Source organism: Artemia franciscana, chromosome 11, assembly GCF_032884065.1.
Source record: "Artemia franciscana chromosome 11, ASM3288406v1, whole genome shotgun sequence".
Lineage (NCBI taxonomy): Eukaryota > Metazoa > Arthropoda > Branchiopoda > Anostraca > Artemiidae > Artemia > Artemia franciscana.
In genome coordinates, this window is record NC_088873.1 from 44,104,554 (window position 1) to 44,120,785 (window position 16,232).

General features: G+C 36.6%; 1 protein-coding gene across 2 annotated transcripts in view; it reads left to right on the plus strand.

Annotated features, from left to right (window-relative positions):
• Nucleotides 1-9,224: 9,224 nt before the first annotated feature.
• The window catches only part of LOC136033273 (epithelial splicing regulatory protein 1-like), a 219,262-nt gene continuing 212,254 nt past the window's right edge, over nt 9,225-16,232 (plus strand). For both annotated transcript variants that reach the window (XM_065714031.1, XM_065714032.1), the window contains exons 1-2: nt 9,225-9,325; nt 12,483-12,636. In XM_065714031.1, the coding sequence (XP_065570103.1) occupies nt 9,225-9,325; nt 12,483-12,636 (255 nt within the window). The remainder of the gene's footprint in view (nt 9,326-12,482; nt 12,637-16,232) is intronic.

Below are 16,232 nucleotides of genomic sequence, written 5' to 3' on the forward strand. Positions count from 1 at the left end.
TTTTTATCTGTTTATATTATATTTTACTGATGTTCATTGATGTTGCCGAGATATTCGCTTAGGCTGTATAAACTGTCTTCACAAAATTCCTCGTTATCTACTTTTATTTTGTGTGATATGATAATACAGGCCTAACCATTTCCCTGTCGAAATAAGCATTAGACGAAATTTGACGCAATTAATGTGAAATTTGCAAGTAAAAATATTGCATGAATTATGGGCGAATACTATTATAGGCTAGGTTCAGAGAATTTTGAACCATGCTTTATGGCAACGTTTGAGTTCTGCAATAGCTTAACAAGTGACCTCTCACTCCTTACCCAGACATCTCCCTACTCGTGGGTTAATGAGCTGCGTGGGAAATAAATTTTCAAACTAACTTTTGAGTTAACCCAGCATGTCATCTGACAAAATTAGCGCCACGTATAGGTGTTTTCAGCCGGACTAAGAAAGTATGGTGATCAAATATCTCTCCGTATCGATTCAAAATTAGACTCCATAGAAGTCATTTTCTGTCAATCATGGCATATATAGTCTAAACATGAAATATAAATGGAGATCGCGAAGGTTAGATTCTGAGGTTTGAAACCTCAAACGGTGAATTTCAAGCTATGATACAAATTCTAAAGCTAGTCTATACTTTCCTCACATTTCACTACCATCTTTAACATAAATTAATTTTAAAAAACTAATAAACAACCAAGAGAGATAAAACTCCACAAAAAGAAAACTTCAAACGAGACGACGGCCAGTAGAACTGAAAGACTAAAACAACGTGGATATTTCGCCTGTATCCAAACAAGGCGTCTTCAGCACAAGATAGAAAATTAAAAGAAAACTAATCTAAAAACAAATAAAACCACCACCAATAATAATAAATACAATTGTCGCTACTTATCCACGTAGGGAAAAGCAGCTATTTGAGTTACTTCAATGAGAATCAAAGAGCAACTGAGGAAAAATTATGAAACTTTAAACTTAGTTAATTATTCTGTTGCGAAATAGAATAATAATAGCTAGTCTATAGTCATAATTCTATCAAGATGGCTTTACTTCGAACTTGTGTACAAACTAATCGCGATTTGTCCTTTTCAGAACCAAAACGAGAGCCAGTCATTGAACTGAGCCATTGTGCAGAAGTGATACCAAATTAAACGTAAAAAAAAAAATACAGCAACAATCTTAGAATGGATTATTGCTACATCTTAAAAGGGATTGATCATATTTTTATTCTGTAAAAAGTGGCCTTAATTATTTGCTTTTACTGTACCAAAATTCCTATATTACCTTGTGTTTTCAGTAAAGTGCTATTTTTCTGTAATCCTAAAAGCATAGGGAAACATGATTCGTTGGCTATTTGTACTAGTTTTTAGATATATATTAGATAGGCTGTGAAGTAACAATTTTTGTCCGTTTAAGTTTCAACTCCACTCTTTACTTCCCTCGGAAAAACTTAGTTTTTTAAAATTAATCTTTGTTCGTTTTTGATTAAAATTTAATGTAGAAACAACGCTTCCGTGATCTTTTTTATTTATACGGAATAATGTATCTTCGTTTTATGTTTTAATGTACTCCTTAGTTTCAGCTGAAAACTTATTTTTAATATAATTTCTAATCACCGATCTAGGGGAGATAAGACACCTCTAGAAAATACTGCAAACAACCTTGACAGCTACGAAAAACTTTCAGTCTATAACATAAACTTCATTATCCATACTTCGCAAAACAATACATGTTTTTTTAGGCACGTTTGTTTTTCGATGAGCAAAAAGCTGTTTTTACTTGACCTACTTCACCTGAAAAAGCCACAATGAAGACAGGGCTTTACAAATTACCTACTGACTAGCAGAAACTAGAAGGCTACTGTAACAAAAGAGACCTGTTTAAGGGCTCATTTAATAATTTATATTTATACCTATTCGCTTTTTATAAATTTTACTTTATATCACATTCCCATAAAGTTCACTTTCGGTTGTTTCCCCCAACCGAAAAAAAAGCCTTTTCCAAAGAAATTACCAAAAAAGGTGTTTTTCAAAACCTTGGTAGAAGTAAAACACTAAAAAGGCAAGGACATCCCTTGCTTTCAATTACCACCGATTACCAATCGGTTACCCATCAATTACCAATAGAACTAGCACACAGGCTTCATCGCAGAGTGAAGTTTGAAGGTTCAATTCAAAACTTCATCATTCAAGCTTAATTTTTGGTCGATTTTTAGTTGAAATGCTTTTAGTTTTAGTTAACTTGTTTTCGCAATGATCTTTTACTTTTAAGATAAGTAGATAATTTATGAAACTTATTAAGAGGGTCTGGAAGGAGAGGGTATGTGAGGCCTTTCTATAAACCTCCAGTTAAGGGCTTTGGACCATAATTATTGCAATGGAACTGTTTTATGCTTCCAAACTCTTCCTCTTAAGAAGTGGCACCAAAAATGCCGATTTTAGTGCTATATGGCACTTTTGGAACGTTATAATTGATAAAAAGCACGTATATATGAATAATGGCTTTAAAATGAGCCTTCCCGGGATATACTTTAATAAATGAGCGCATCACATTTGTAAAAATAGTGGATTATTTGAAAAGTAATCTTAAGAAGGGACCAGCCATGATTGAAAAAAAAACAAGTTGGAATCGAATGCATGATATTCTAGTTTGAAGTCCAGCTCTCTACTTACAAAACCACGTCTCTGATAATGTAGTTTAATATATTGGTGTTTGTAGGACTTTAATTGTGTAGCTTAATAAGGGGGTCTGGAGAAGGAACATGCGGCAGGTGTTCTTGCGAACCTCCAGTTTAGGGTTTGGGACCATAATTATTACAATGGTACCGTTATAGTTCTAAGATTTTCCACTTAAGAAGTGGCACTAAAAGCTTTGTTTCCAGTGCTATATCTTATTTACGAATGGTAGAATCGATAAAAAGCACGTACATATGAGCAAACGTTTTCAAATGAGCCATTAAACGTCACTCTGAAAAGTTCTGGTAGCCCACTAGCCCCACCTTTCCACTTGAGATATGGCACCAAAAGTGATGTTTTTAATGCCATTTCAAACTTGCAGATGGTGTAATTTACTGGAAGAATGTAGATATGAGCAAAATTTTTTACATGAGCAATCAAAAATCTATCTAAGATGTTCTGGTAGCCTGCTAATATACTGCAATTCACAAATTCTTTTTTCATTTTTGAAAAAACCTAACCTAACCTCTTGAGAAATGGAACAAAAAGCGCCATTTTTTGCCATATGGCACTTGCAGATGGTGGAATTTATAAAAAGCATGTAGATATGTGAAAGATCTTTTGAATGAGCCATTAAGCATATCTCTATGATGTTCTGGCAGCCCGCTAGGCCTGCTGAAAAAAACAACAACAAAAACGGGAGACTGATCAGTGCTACCGCTGCTAAAAGTGATTTTCCTTGTTATTCAAGGAGGGGGACTGTGATTTCACCGTGAGAGGTTTTTGACCATGCTGATTTTAATGGTATACTTTTCGTTTTCATCTGATGCCATTTTCGTGGGGTTTCAGGCTTTTTTTTTTGGAATCACCATAAATTTCTTTTTGCAATAAACTTTTACTTTTAAGACGAACCTAAATAGTAGTTATCATTCCGGAGTCAGTGTCAGATGGCAATTTTTTTACTTGGCAGTTTTTTTTTCAAAACGCATAGCGAATTTTTGGTTACTATGGGCTGTGGTTTGCTCTTTACTAGGTTGCAGCTACCGCTACAACCATGATTAGACAGACTAAAGCTGTACTGTTGATATGTGAAATGAACAATCAACCTTACGCAACAAACGTCGTTCGCCAACATCAATAGCAACACTTTGGCCAGTAAGATCAAGTCTTACTGAGGAAAGACCAGACAATCTGTGAACGCCCTGTCCCGCACGTATCAGTCGAACCTCCACTCTCTTAAAACCTTTTAGCGACACAAGTGGCAGAATGCCCCAGCGGGAGCAGGACACGGAGAGGACTAGAATGGGGGCGAGTACCTTCGCACATCTTGACGCAAAAGTGTATCTATCGTTTAAGGTAAGGCAGTGCAAGAAAAAAACCGAAGGGCTGAAAATTTTACGCCCTTCTTCTACTTTGAATCTTTTTGAAAGCTGCTTTTATCATGGAAATCTTATGAAATTTAAATAAACAATTTTGTGAACAATGTTTCGCCGAAAAAATACTACAGTTGACTATGAAATTTTGATAAAAGAAAAAGATTATTCCACATGCTGGTACTTTTGTCTATCTTTTTTATTGATTGAAATTCACTTTCACAATTACTTCACGGTTTATTGTCAATTCGTGTTCCAATTCATTATCTTCAATGTACTTCAAAATTATGTTCAAATCTTCTTCTAATGCCAAAATATGCATTATGTTCACTTTTACTTCACTATTAGGCTAATTTTTGCTTTGAGACTCACAGAGACTAAGGCGAGGTTGAAGAATTGCTGTAGCTTTGACAAAAATACTGTGATCACCTATGCTTATACTAGGGCCTATACATATTAAATACTATACTATATTATACTATATACTATACGGTGTATATATATACACCTTATACTTCTGTTTTTTATTACTTTTGATAAAAGGAAATTTGGTAGTTGGCAGTATTACTCCTTTTTTTTCTCCAGATTCAACCGTTCATTCACAACTGTTTTCTTGGTCACAAATTACTGTTTTCCTATGGCCTAAAAGAAAAAGAGCATCCATATTTAATTTTTAAATATATATATTTAAACGTTATATATACATAATGTGTGTGTGTGTGTATGTATGTATAGTTTCCACTAAGCAATTCAAATAATTGGTTTTCATTTTCACTTCCCTTGGAAATTTAAGGTTAGTAAACATGATTTCAAACATCCTGCACATAGAAACCGTAAGGTAGTTCTTCTATATGTTGGCCCTGAGGAAGTCTTGAAAATATTTGACGCAAGAATATAAATTCCTTGACATTGGCTTATGAAATAGTTTATGAATGGTATCCTGATGACACGAATACAAAGATCAGTTTTACTCATACCTACACAAGAACTGCATCAAGTTCTGATCTCTTAAAGGCGTAACATGGCCATTAGTTGCAACTTCTCACAAATTCAAATTGATTTCCGATTGCCCATTTTTTGAGATATTCGGTGAAGAGAATTTAGGGACCTACCTCCTTTCCCACAGAGGCCATAGTCGATACTGCCCACCAAAGTACTGCTAGGACACCTACTCTTACTTTACACCAAATTTTGATGAGAGCTGACAACGTCTTGTAATAAATGTTCTGTTATCATATTCTTAGGGGTATCCCCTCCCTTTCCTTCCATCATCTGTATAGGTCGAGTTCTAATTCCCGGAAAACATTACTGCGAGCCTGGTGCTTACAACCCTCATCCAGTTAAGTCAACATTTTGGAAATACTTTCTAGGAAATGTTCTGATAATATATAATCTAGGAATCCTTCTCCTCTTTCTCCTTCCCTGTAAAGTGTGGACTCGATGCGTACAACTCAATATTAAAAATAGAATACTTGCTTTTACTGTTTTAAGCTTTTGAACCTTTGCCCTTCACCACCTATGAATCGGGTTGCATTTAGTATTTTTTTCAATTAGAAACGAAAAAAAAAATGGAATTTTGGATGTCAAGATTGACTTTTCCAGAATTGTTTCCTAGAAGAGATACATTATTTCCCATCTACGGTCTCTTGGATGTGATTCCATGTTCAGGAGGAGCTCAGCATTACATGATCCGTAAGACGTTTACTCTCGGAGCGAAGGTAATTTTGTCTGGATTTTTGTTTATGCTGTTTCTTTATCTTAAACTTGAATACTTCTGTGTCTCTAGAGCTACCCCAGGCGTCCAGAAGAGTTCACTTTCTGAAGCTCGTGGCTGCGACAATGCTCCGGTTGAGGTTCCCACTCTGGTTATTAAGAGACATGGAAACGTTATATGTCGTTGTTCTACATACGGTGAAGTGTATTTTTTAGTCTTCTCTGTGGTGGGAGCCTGTGGATAACCACAAGAACATTGATTTGGGGTTTATGGAATTGCCTTTTGATAACTCTATCGTCCTCTTTATACAGTTTTGATGAGGAACTTTTGACTGGATGCTTAGTAGCCTGCGGAGGCAAATGTTTTCAAAATTATGGATCTTTCTACTTTGCTCTTGGTTGGAATTCTGTGCTTCTGAAATAGTGCTTTCAGTAAGAGTCAAAATCTGCAAGAGTTAAATTTTGCAGGCTGACTTTTGTAGGAACCGGCCTACTTTTTGTGGGAGGAGGAAAAAACTTTTGTGGGAGGAGGAAAAAAAAATTCTTGTTGATTGACTTTTGGCTATCTCAGAAAGGGGTTAGGTTACGAAAATGAAACTTTCATGAATGGGTCTAAAGACTAAAATATGTCCTGGGAAGGTATTTTGAAGTACCCACCTCCACTCCTTCCCCCTCTAGAGGGGCCTGAAATTCGCCTACATGACAGGTCTATACCTATTGAGATTTTTACAAAACAACATTTTACCTTACTTTTCAGTTACCAGTTGCTTTTTCTTTAGTTCTGAAAGTACAATTCCTGTTATTTGAGTGGAATTCTGAGCCATATCAATGTTTTTTATTCAAAATTCAGGATATGTATTTGCATATCTTTAAAACGTTATAAATTGGGATTGAGCAAAGTTGTGAAGCTGAAAACAATTTTGTTTTGCTTCGTTCAAGCAGAAGATCTATTTTGCAAGGTTTCATTTTTGTAACACATATTTTTAAAGGTCATCAGAGGTCAGGGCCCTCTAGAGGGAGAAGGAGTGGAGGTGGGAGGTGGAGCCTTTAGACTCATTCCTGAAAGTTTCATTTTTCTAACCTAACTCCTTTCCGAAATAGCCAAAAGTCAATCAACTAGAATTTTACCAATATTTTTGATTGGCACTAATACAGCTTGGATATTAGTTAAGTATAAGACTCCGATCATAGAGAACAGAGTTGGATCGATTGGGGATAGTATTTATCGCGCCCGCTCACAATGGGGGGGGGTTGGACTCCGTATACGTACGGTAATTGTTTCTGCAGCATAAATGAACATTCTAACATTGGCGATCATTGTGTTGAAATGGCCGACATAAAAATTGGATCACGTAATACAGCTAAAATGCTGCCCTATTTAATACATGAGGGGGAATATTGGTGACCCCTTGCCTGTTTAAGACAGTAGTGTGGATAGGAAACGTTTTGTGGTTGATCAGACGCCTCTTCCTTATGTGATAAATTATTTAAAATTGAGGACTTTAATGTAGGCTTTACCTCAACCGCCCTTTCTTCCAAATGAGTTGGGCCTCTCGGCACAAAATCTTGGTTACACTGCCAGAAACGACAATTCTTATTATTTTGCGTCTTGGGCCGCATTTTTACTCTAAGGGCTTCTAACACGATTGTATAGAACGTTCAAGACAAAAACACATTCCATGTCAAGGGTCACTTATCCAGCTAAGGTTGCCGTATCAAGAGGTGTAGGGGCAAACTGGTTTCAGCTTACCTCCTGAAATCTTTTTCTGACATGTAATATGGTCTTGGAGATTCGAACAAAAATTCTTGTTTGAGACGATTGTACAGGTTCTGTGTGTCTGTGTGTGGGGGGGTAGGGTTATGGGGTTAAAAAACTTGTTCATTCTTTTGGTAGCCCTTCTCCGAACAAAAATTGTTTTTTGTTCGGACCCTTACCGAACAAAAATCCTGGATACGGTAGTGCTGGATAATCAATTACCCAATCTTTACACAACCGGTGAGGAAAGTCTTTCTGAATCAGTCGGAATCCATAGGGATTCAATATTTCCGACAATTCGCCTTCTATCGATCTTGGTTGAAAAATGGTGAGGATAAGTAACCGTACCTGTCAGATAACAAATCGTTTGATGCTCCAGAAAACTGAAAATTGGCGAAATTCCAAAATGTTGACCAAAATCGTTGCCGAGTAATTCTAACGCACTGTTCATATTTCCAACGAATTGATACTTCTAGGTTTTAGAGCACTTTCATACACTTAAAAGTCATACAAGTAAATAGATAGAGTTGCAGGAAAAGAAATAGAGGGATATGAAAACGTTTGTGATACTTTGGATGTGAAAGAAGATCCGTTTTGTGAGGAAGAAATAACGACAGTACTAAAGGTTAGATTTTGAGGATTGAACTTTGGAGAATGAGTTTAGTGGGAGCTGGCCTACTTTCTGTGGAAGAAGGAAAAACTGTTTTAGGAACACTCTTGATCAGCTCTAGCAGAACTTTAATTATAGTTAAGTATATGATTCGCAAATAAAGAACTGAGTTGGATTGATTAGAAATAACATTTATCAATACAACTGACAAGAGAGGGTGGGAGAGTCGGATCGGATCGGATTTACTTGTAGTAATTATTTATGTCGATAAGTGAACATTTTAACAATGGTGATCATTCTGTTGAAATGGCAGGCCCAAAAATTGGGTCACGTACTTCAATTAAAATGCTACCCTTTTAAGAGGGTGGCCAGGGCTCAAAATCATGTGCACCGTGTCATGTGTAACACGGCTGGGAGGAAGTTTGCTATTTTTGGCGTGATGGAACTAAACCATGTGTGGTGGAATAAATGTCGCTTCCAATATGTACACCAAGTGCTGGGAATGGGTGATCCCTTGCCTGTTTAAGACAGTGCTGTGGGTAGGGAATGGCTTATGGCGGTTTAAACCCCTCCCCCAAGTTTAGAATTACTTAAAATTGTGGAAAGGGGTGTCAATATCCCCCTGCCCTCTTTCAAGTCATTTAGGCCTTTGTTGAGACAAAATCATGCTTATACTCCCAGGAGCACCAATTCACGAAAATTAGGGTGAAGGACTTTTCAAACAGTGCATGGAAAGCAAACATATTTTTCAAAAAGCAAGGCGAGGAGAGAATTTATTTTTTTGACTAAAATACCGAAAAAGGAATCTTTCAAACTGTTGGTGCCCTTTTACAAAATGGTGGGATAGTGCTCTTTTAATGGGACAAAATGGTGAAAAATGTTTTTCGTTACTAGCACCTCATTCCTGGTAATAGTAATATTAAGCTATTCTGTCTTCAGTTACAAATGTCACTATTTTTATGTTTATAGCGTACTTGTGCATAGTAACACGAAACGCAAAGGTAGCATTATAAGAAAATTTCCTTACTGGCGAATTACCATATCTCAAGAAAGCTAAAGTTTTTCATCTCATGTTAGAATTAGTTCATTTCTAGATGTATCAACTGTATGACTGGAGGACAAGTTTTCTACAGCCGTTGCCGTTGTATTGCTGCTGGAGCGTCATGGTTGATAAGAAATACATCTCGCGTTGCAAGTAAGTTATTTCTGTATTTTAAAACAAATATAGGGAAGATGAAATTTTAGTGGGACTTATCGACCTTTGGATAAATCGTCGCTATTGAACCAAATTGTTGGCGCGTCCTCTATCCACTAAAACTTCCTATATTTAGTGTTTTTATTATATATTTAGTGTTTTCGCTATAAAAACTTTTTTTTTCTTTTTTTATGGCACTTGGTATTTACCAAGTGACATATAGCGATCGCAAATTCTGTCGGTCCCGGTTTTGCTAGTTTAGGCACTTCCAGATAAGATAGGATGATGGCATTTGGCAAGCGTATCAGCTACCAGACCAGATTAAATTAGAAATAGTCTTTTCCCAGATTCGACCATATGAGGGGGGGGGGCGGTTAATTCGGGAAATTAGTATAAATTAAGTATTTTGACTTACGAACGGGTGATCAGATCTTAATAAAATTTGATATTCAGAAGGATATCGTGTCTGAGAGCTCTTATTTTAAATCTCGACCGGATCCGGTGACATTGGGGGGAGTTGGAGGGGGATACCTAAAATCTTGGAAAACGCTAAGAGTGGAGGGATCGGGATGAAACTTGGTGGAAAAATAATCACAATTCCTAGATATGGGATTGAAATAATCTGAACGGATCCGCTCTCTTCGGGGGAGTTGGGGGGAGGGTTACTTCTAAAAAACTAGAAAAACTGAGGTTTTTTAACTTACGAACGAGTGATCGGATCTTAATGAAATATCATATTTAGAAGGACCTCGTAACTCAGATCTCTTATTTTAAATCGCGACCGGATCCAGTGTCATTGGGAGGGGGGTGCGTTGGTTGGGGACTGGAAATCTTGGAAAACGCTTAGAGTGGAGAGATCAGGATGAAACTTGGTTGGAAGAATAAGCACAAGTCCTAGATACGTGGTTGACATACCCGGACTGAATCCGCTCTCTTTGGGGGAGTTGTAGGGGTTGTTTATTTCGGAAAAAATTAGAAAAATTGAGGTATTTTTAACTTAAGAACGGGTGACCGGTTCTTAATGAAATTTGATATTTAGAAGGAACTCATGTCTCAAATCTCTTATTTTAAATGCTGACCAGATCTGGTGACATTGGGGGGAGTTGGAGGGGAAAACAGGAAATCTTGGGAAACGCTTAGAGTGGAGAGATCGGTATGAAACTTGGTGGGTAGAAGAAGCAAATGTCGTAGATGCGTGATTGACGTAACCGGACTGGATTCGCTCTCTTTGGGGGAGTTAGGGGGGTCTAGCGTTTTGGCTAGTTCGGTGCTTCTCGACGTGCTAGGACGTTGAAAATTGGTCTAAGAGATACTGATTTAGAAAAACATGGACCCCCGAAAATGGGCCAAATATTGCTTGTTTTTTTTCGATCGTCTCTAACCTTATATCTGGTGTTCCTTGGGCTAAGGGAACTCAATTGCATAAAAAAAGGAATATAATTGGTTTGCCCCAAAATGTCTGTAGAGGACTTAAGAAGCCTTTAGCCTTACCCTTGTTTGTGTTAATTTCTATTTGTTCTAAGTTTAACTTGATTGTTTATTTTAGTTAATGTTCGTTTGATGCTCCATTTATTCGTTTAGTATTATCTGTTATTTCTAAGTTTGATGGAATTATCATTTTGATTTCTGTTCGTTGGGAGTTTTATTTATTCATTAGAGCAGATATTAGAGCAATATTTGTTCATTTTGACATACTAAAGAACTTTATTTCTCCCCGTTTTAGGTTTCAACATATGTCTGTGTCTTTTGGTAGCGGTTTTTGGAATACGTTTTTTTCCAGATTAATATCTGAAAATTAAATGTCTGTACATACCATCAAGGCTGTATCCAGGGTTGGGGGGGGGGGGGGGTAGGGGCTTGAACCCTCTCCCCAAAATGTATGTCCGGCTTATAAAAACGCTACGAAAATGCATATTAGCAAATTGTTAAAGTTTCTGTAAACTCCCCCCAACCCGAACAAGCATCCTGGATATTGCCCTATATGTGATACTTTTTTAAAGGAGGTCACGCGACTTCAAGCCCTCCATTTCGCTATTTTGACGCTAGAATGCAAGGACATAGTTGGAATTAGTTTTTTCTATGGGGTGAGGGATGGTGTTTGCCCCTCCCCCTAAAATTTCCGTATTTTCATTGAAGAAGTCGAAAAATAAGCATGTCATTTAGATTTGGACAGATATATTTTGCCCCTCCCCCTTTCATTTTTGTGAATTTGCAGTTAGAGGGGTGGGGTCGACAGTTTAAAAGTACTTTAAAGCCATTAAGAATAGCCTGTATATTTATATATTTTTAATGTCCCCTCCCTGCTTCCCAGTGCCAGCAAGCTTATATAATTGGGTGGGTTCCAGCCATCTTGATAATTAGATTAGACATGAAAGTGCTTATGTGATAGGAGCCATTTGGAGGGGCCACAGGCAGCTATGAAGGATTTTTTTTTTTTTTTACAAGAGGCCCAGCAATAAATTTTTCTTGAGAACTTTGATAAAAGATACCTAGAAATCTAGAAATATTCAGGGTTTCCTGTGCGACAGGCCCCACCTCCGCGTGCTTCAATACCCCGGACCTCTCCTGCTCCGCAAGAAATAGTAAAAAGGCTGTGTAAAGTTCGTCTGTTTACTAAGATTAAGAGGATTTGGCAATAGTGGGACCGATTTACCTAGCCTTTGCCCGAATTGGTCTCTTCTTCTCAACACTTAATGTTTTTATTATGAAGAATTGGCTTTCCTTGCTTTATTATAGATACTACCTACCTATTACGAAATAAGTCGGATTAAGTGCTGATAAGAGTTTTACTAAGTAGATATGATTTGGGACCTGGAAGTTTTAGTCAAAAATAAAATCCTTTCCTTTTGAGATAAGATCATTGCTGGATTTTGGCTCGAAGCTTTTAGTTACCTTCCAGAAGTACGCACAAACAGCGCATGGCTGTAACCGGCTTTGTGTCACCTGTGGTAGTCAGCCAATCACAGGCGGCTATCTGTGAATGAAAAATACCTGAGGTTGGCAGCAGGGAAAGCAGTAAAGCTTTCAGTTATCTACTCAGTCTTTGTTGGTGCTGGTCTAACCAGGTGTCGGATTTAGTGTCGTGGTGGAGGAGCCAAGGGAAGATTCCTTCCTGTTGCACTCAAGTATTCTAATCTATTTTCTCCCCTTTTGTTAGAACTTTGAAAAGTGTTGGCCTCATGAAGAGTATGCCTAATTATTTGGCTGTGATTAATTTGGCCACTGCCGGGCTCAACGGAGCACTTCTGGGGTCAGATGAGGAAGAAATAGTCATTCTTGTGTTTGTTGTTGTTGACGTTGCGGCTAAACAGGTCAGAATTTACATTTATAAATATCCTTAATGATATATATATATATATATATATATATATATATATATATGGATGAGTAGGGTTAAGGCCTCATTCAAGTGCTGGTCTATATTAATCACTAATTTAGGAAAACAGTCTTCCTTTTCTCCTTCTGTGTTTGTGCTGTAGCATTGGTGATTTCTCTTTTCATGATATATATATATATATATATATATATATATATATATATATATATATATATATATATATATATATATATATATATAACCCTCTACCTGAAACATTTCTAACAGATGATATAAACAGATTAAAAAAATAAACCCAGCAGAAACACATTTTCGCAGTAAATCATTTTTAAATCATTTATAGTATTATTTGTCAGTGTTTGTTGTAGTTGTTATTTTTCACAGATTTGTATGTGTATATTATGTTGTCAGCATTGTCATAACTTCTTTTTATTATGTTTAGTACGACAAGCTTGAAAGCTTACCGTATTTGGAAATTCATTCATAAAATTGTGATTGAATACATACACACACTTTTAGAAATAGTGTAGGCAGTAGTGGATCCAGGAGATTGTTTTGGGGCATGTGTCCTTCTACCAGAAGGTTAAAATTTGCACTAATTACAGGGGTGACAACTTACGAAGCGAGGGGGACAATTTTCGGTAAATTTATAGCAAACCGCAAACCGTAACAGTAAATTTATTCAGATTTAAGCACTTTTTGAGCTCTCAAAAATGATGGTTTTTCAAAAAATTCTGACAGTTCATATAACTGACTTACCAATAAAGTGAACATACCACTTGATGCCTTTTTTATGTTCTTTACGAATATAATAATTGCTTCTACCACAAATTCAAACATAAGCACTTTTTCAGCTCTTAAAAATGACGAATTTTCAATTAAAGTACGAGTTATCCGTCGTTTCTGACAAAATAATACTACGTTTTCTCCGCGCCATTTTTGACAAAATAATACTACATTTTCTCAGTGCGAAGAAGAAAACGCCATAACATTGGTAAAAATAATTTATCCAAATTAATATTTAAAAATCAGTGCTTGTGGATTATATAATATTAAAAAGTGGATTTATAATGAAATTAAATAAAAAAAAACTAGTTTTTTGTACTGAAAGTAAGGAGCGACATTAAAACTTAAAACGAACAGAAATTACTCCGTATATGAAATGGGTTGTCCCCTCCGCAGTCCCTCGCTCTTTACGCTAAAGTTTGACTCTTTGCCACAATTCTACTTTTTAAAACAATTAAAAACTTTAGCGTAAAGAGCGAGGGACTGCGGAGGGGACAACCCATTTCATATACGGAGTAATTTCTGTTCGTTTTAAGTTTTAATGTCGCTCCTTACTTTCAGTACAAAAAACTAGTTTTTTTTTATTTAATTTCTGAACGTTTTTGAATTAATGCATGTTTGATTTTGGCTCTCCGCACATACATTATTGAAATGAAATTAGTATATTAATTTTTTTTTGGCTAAATGGCTTTCTCTTAGTTTTGATCAGACGATTTTGAGAAATTAGGGGTGGGGAAGGAGGCCTAGCTGCCCTCCAATTTTTCGGTTACTTAAAAAGGCTACTAGAACTTTTAATATTCAACGAACGTTTTTATTAGTAAAAAATATACGTACCTTAAGAATTAACTTACGTAACAAACTTTTATATTCTTATATTTTTATTATGTGTACGAGGGGGTTTGTACCCTCGTTAATACTTCGCTCTTTACACTAAATCGCAAGTTTTGTCCCAATTCTTTAAGAATGACCCCTGAATCAAAAAGGCCGTAGAATAAATAGTTGAAATCACTAAAAATATTTTAGCATAAAGAGCGAGGTATTTATCTCCTCCTAAATAACTCGCTCTTTACGCTAAAGTATTTTTAGAACCCCTCATATGCGTAATAATCTCTGTTCGTTTTAAATTTCAATGCTATTCCTTACTTTCATTTGAAAAAACGTTTTCATGTTTATTTTTTCATTGTTTTTTTTTATAGTAATGCTAGAAAATCCTGCGCCCTTTTCATTGAATTTTTCTTCCCCCATGACATATTCCTCAAAGGAAAGATCCTCCCACAAATCCCTCTCCCATCAACCCCACCCCCCAAACCAAAAAATCCCCATGAAAACGTCTGTACACTTCCCAATAACCATTACTATATGTAAACACTGGTCAAAGTTTGTAACTTGCAGCCCCTCCCTCAGGGATCGTGGAGGAGTAAGTCATTCCCAAAGACATAGTTATTATGGTTTTCGACTATGTTGAACAAAATGGCTATCTTAAAACTTTAATCTGTTGACTTTTGGAAAAAATGAGCATGGGAGGGGGCCTATTTGCCCTCCAATTTTTTTGGTCACTTAAAAAGGGCATGAACTTTTCATTTCCGTTAGAATGAGCCCTCTCGCGACATTCAAGGACCACTTGGTCGATAAGGTGACCCCTGGGAAAAAAAACAAAAAAAAAACAAACAAACAAATAAACACGCACCCGTGATTTGTCTTCTGGCAAAAAATACAAAATTCCACATTTTTATGATAGGAGCTTGAAATTTTCGCTATAGAGTCCTCTGATATACCAAATGCGATAGTGTGATTTTCGTTAAGATTCTATGACTTTTAGGGGATGTTTCCCCCTTTTTTCCAAAATAGGGCAAATTTTCTCAGGCTTGTAGATAGGAGCTTGAAACTTCTATAGTAGGGTTAAGTTATATATTTAGAATCAGCGTAAAAATTCAATTCTTTTGATGTATCTTTTAGCATCAAAATTCCGTTTTTTGGAGTTCCGTTTACTATTGAGCCGAGTCGCCCCTTACTACAGTTCCTTACCACGAACTGTTTGAAAAGAAAATAATTCGGTATTTGTAGATAGGAGCTTGAAACTTCTATAGTAGGGTAAACTTATATATTTAGAATCAGCGTAAAAATTCAATTCTTTTGATGTATCTTTTAGCATCAAAATTCCGTTTTTTGGAGTTCCGTTTACTATTGAGCCGGGTCGCCCCTTACTACAGTTCCTTACCACGAACTGTTTGAAAAGAAAATAATTCGGTACTTCGGGGCTTCTGACATTATTACTCCTTTGCGGAAGTTAGGCTCAAAATTGAAAAAGGATTATATTTTTTCTCTGGGCCCCTTCCACCTCTTAGTTCGTTTATTTTCCCGTTAGTTTTCACCTGTTTTCGCTTTATAGTTGTGTTATCTCTTAGCAGTTCTTTCGTTAGTTGAGTTATGGTTGTGGTATATATGTTTTATCGCTCGTATAGTTGTGTTATTTTCGAATTATACTCCATAATAGAGAGGCTCCGAACACCCAGCATTGTATATTAAACTCTTAATTTGACGTTTTTTTCTAACGTGACCAGATTCGTCCTGCGCCCTTTTCATTGAATTTTTCCCCCCATGGCATATTTCTCCAAGGAAATATCCTCCCGCATAGCCCCCTACCTCAACCCTACCCCCAAAACCAAAAACATCCCCCCTGAAAACGTCTGTACACTTCCCAATAACCATTATTATATGTAAACACTGGTTGAAGTTTGTAACTTGCAACCCCTCCCCCAGGGACTGTGGGGGAGTAAGTCATCC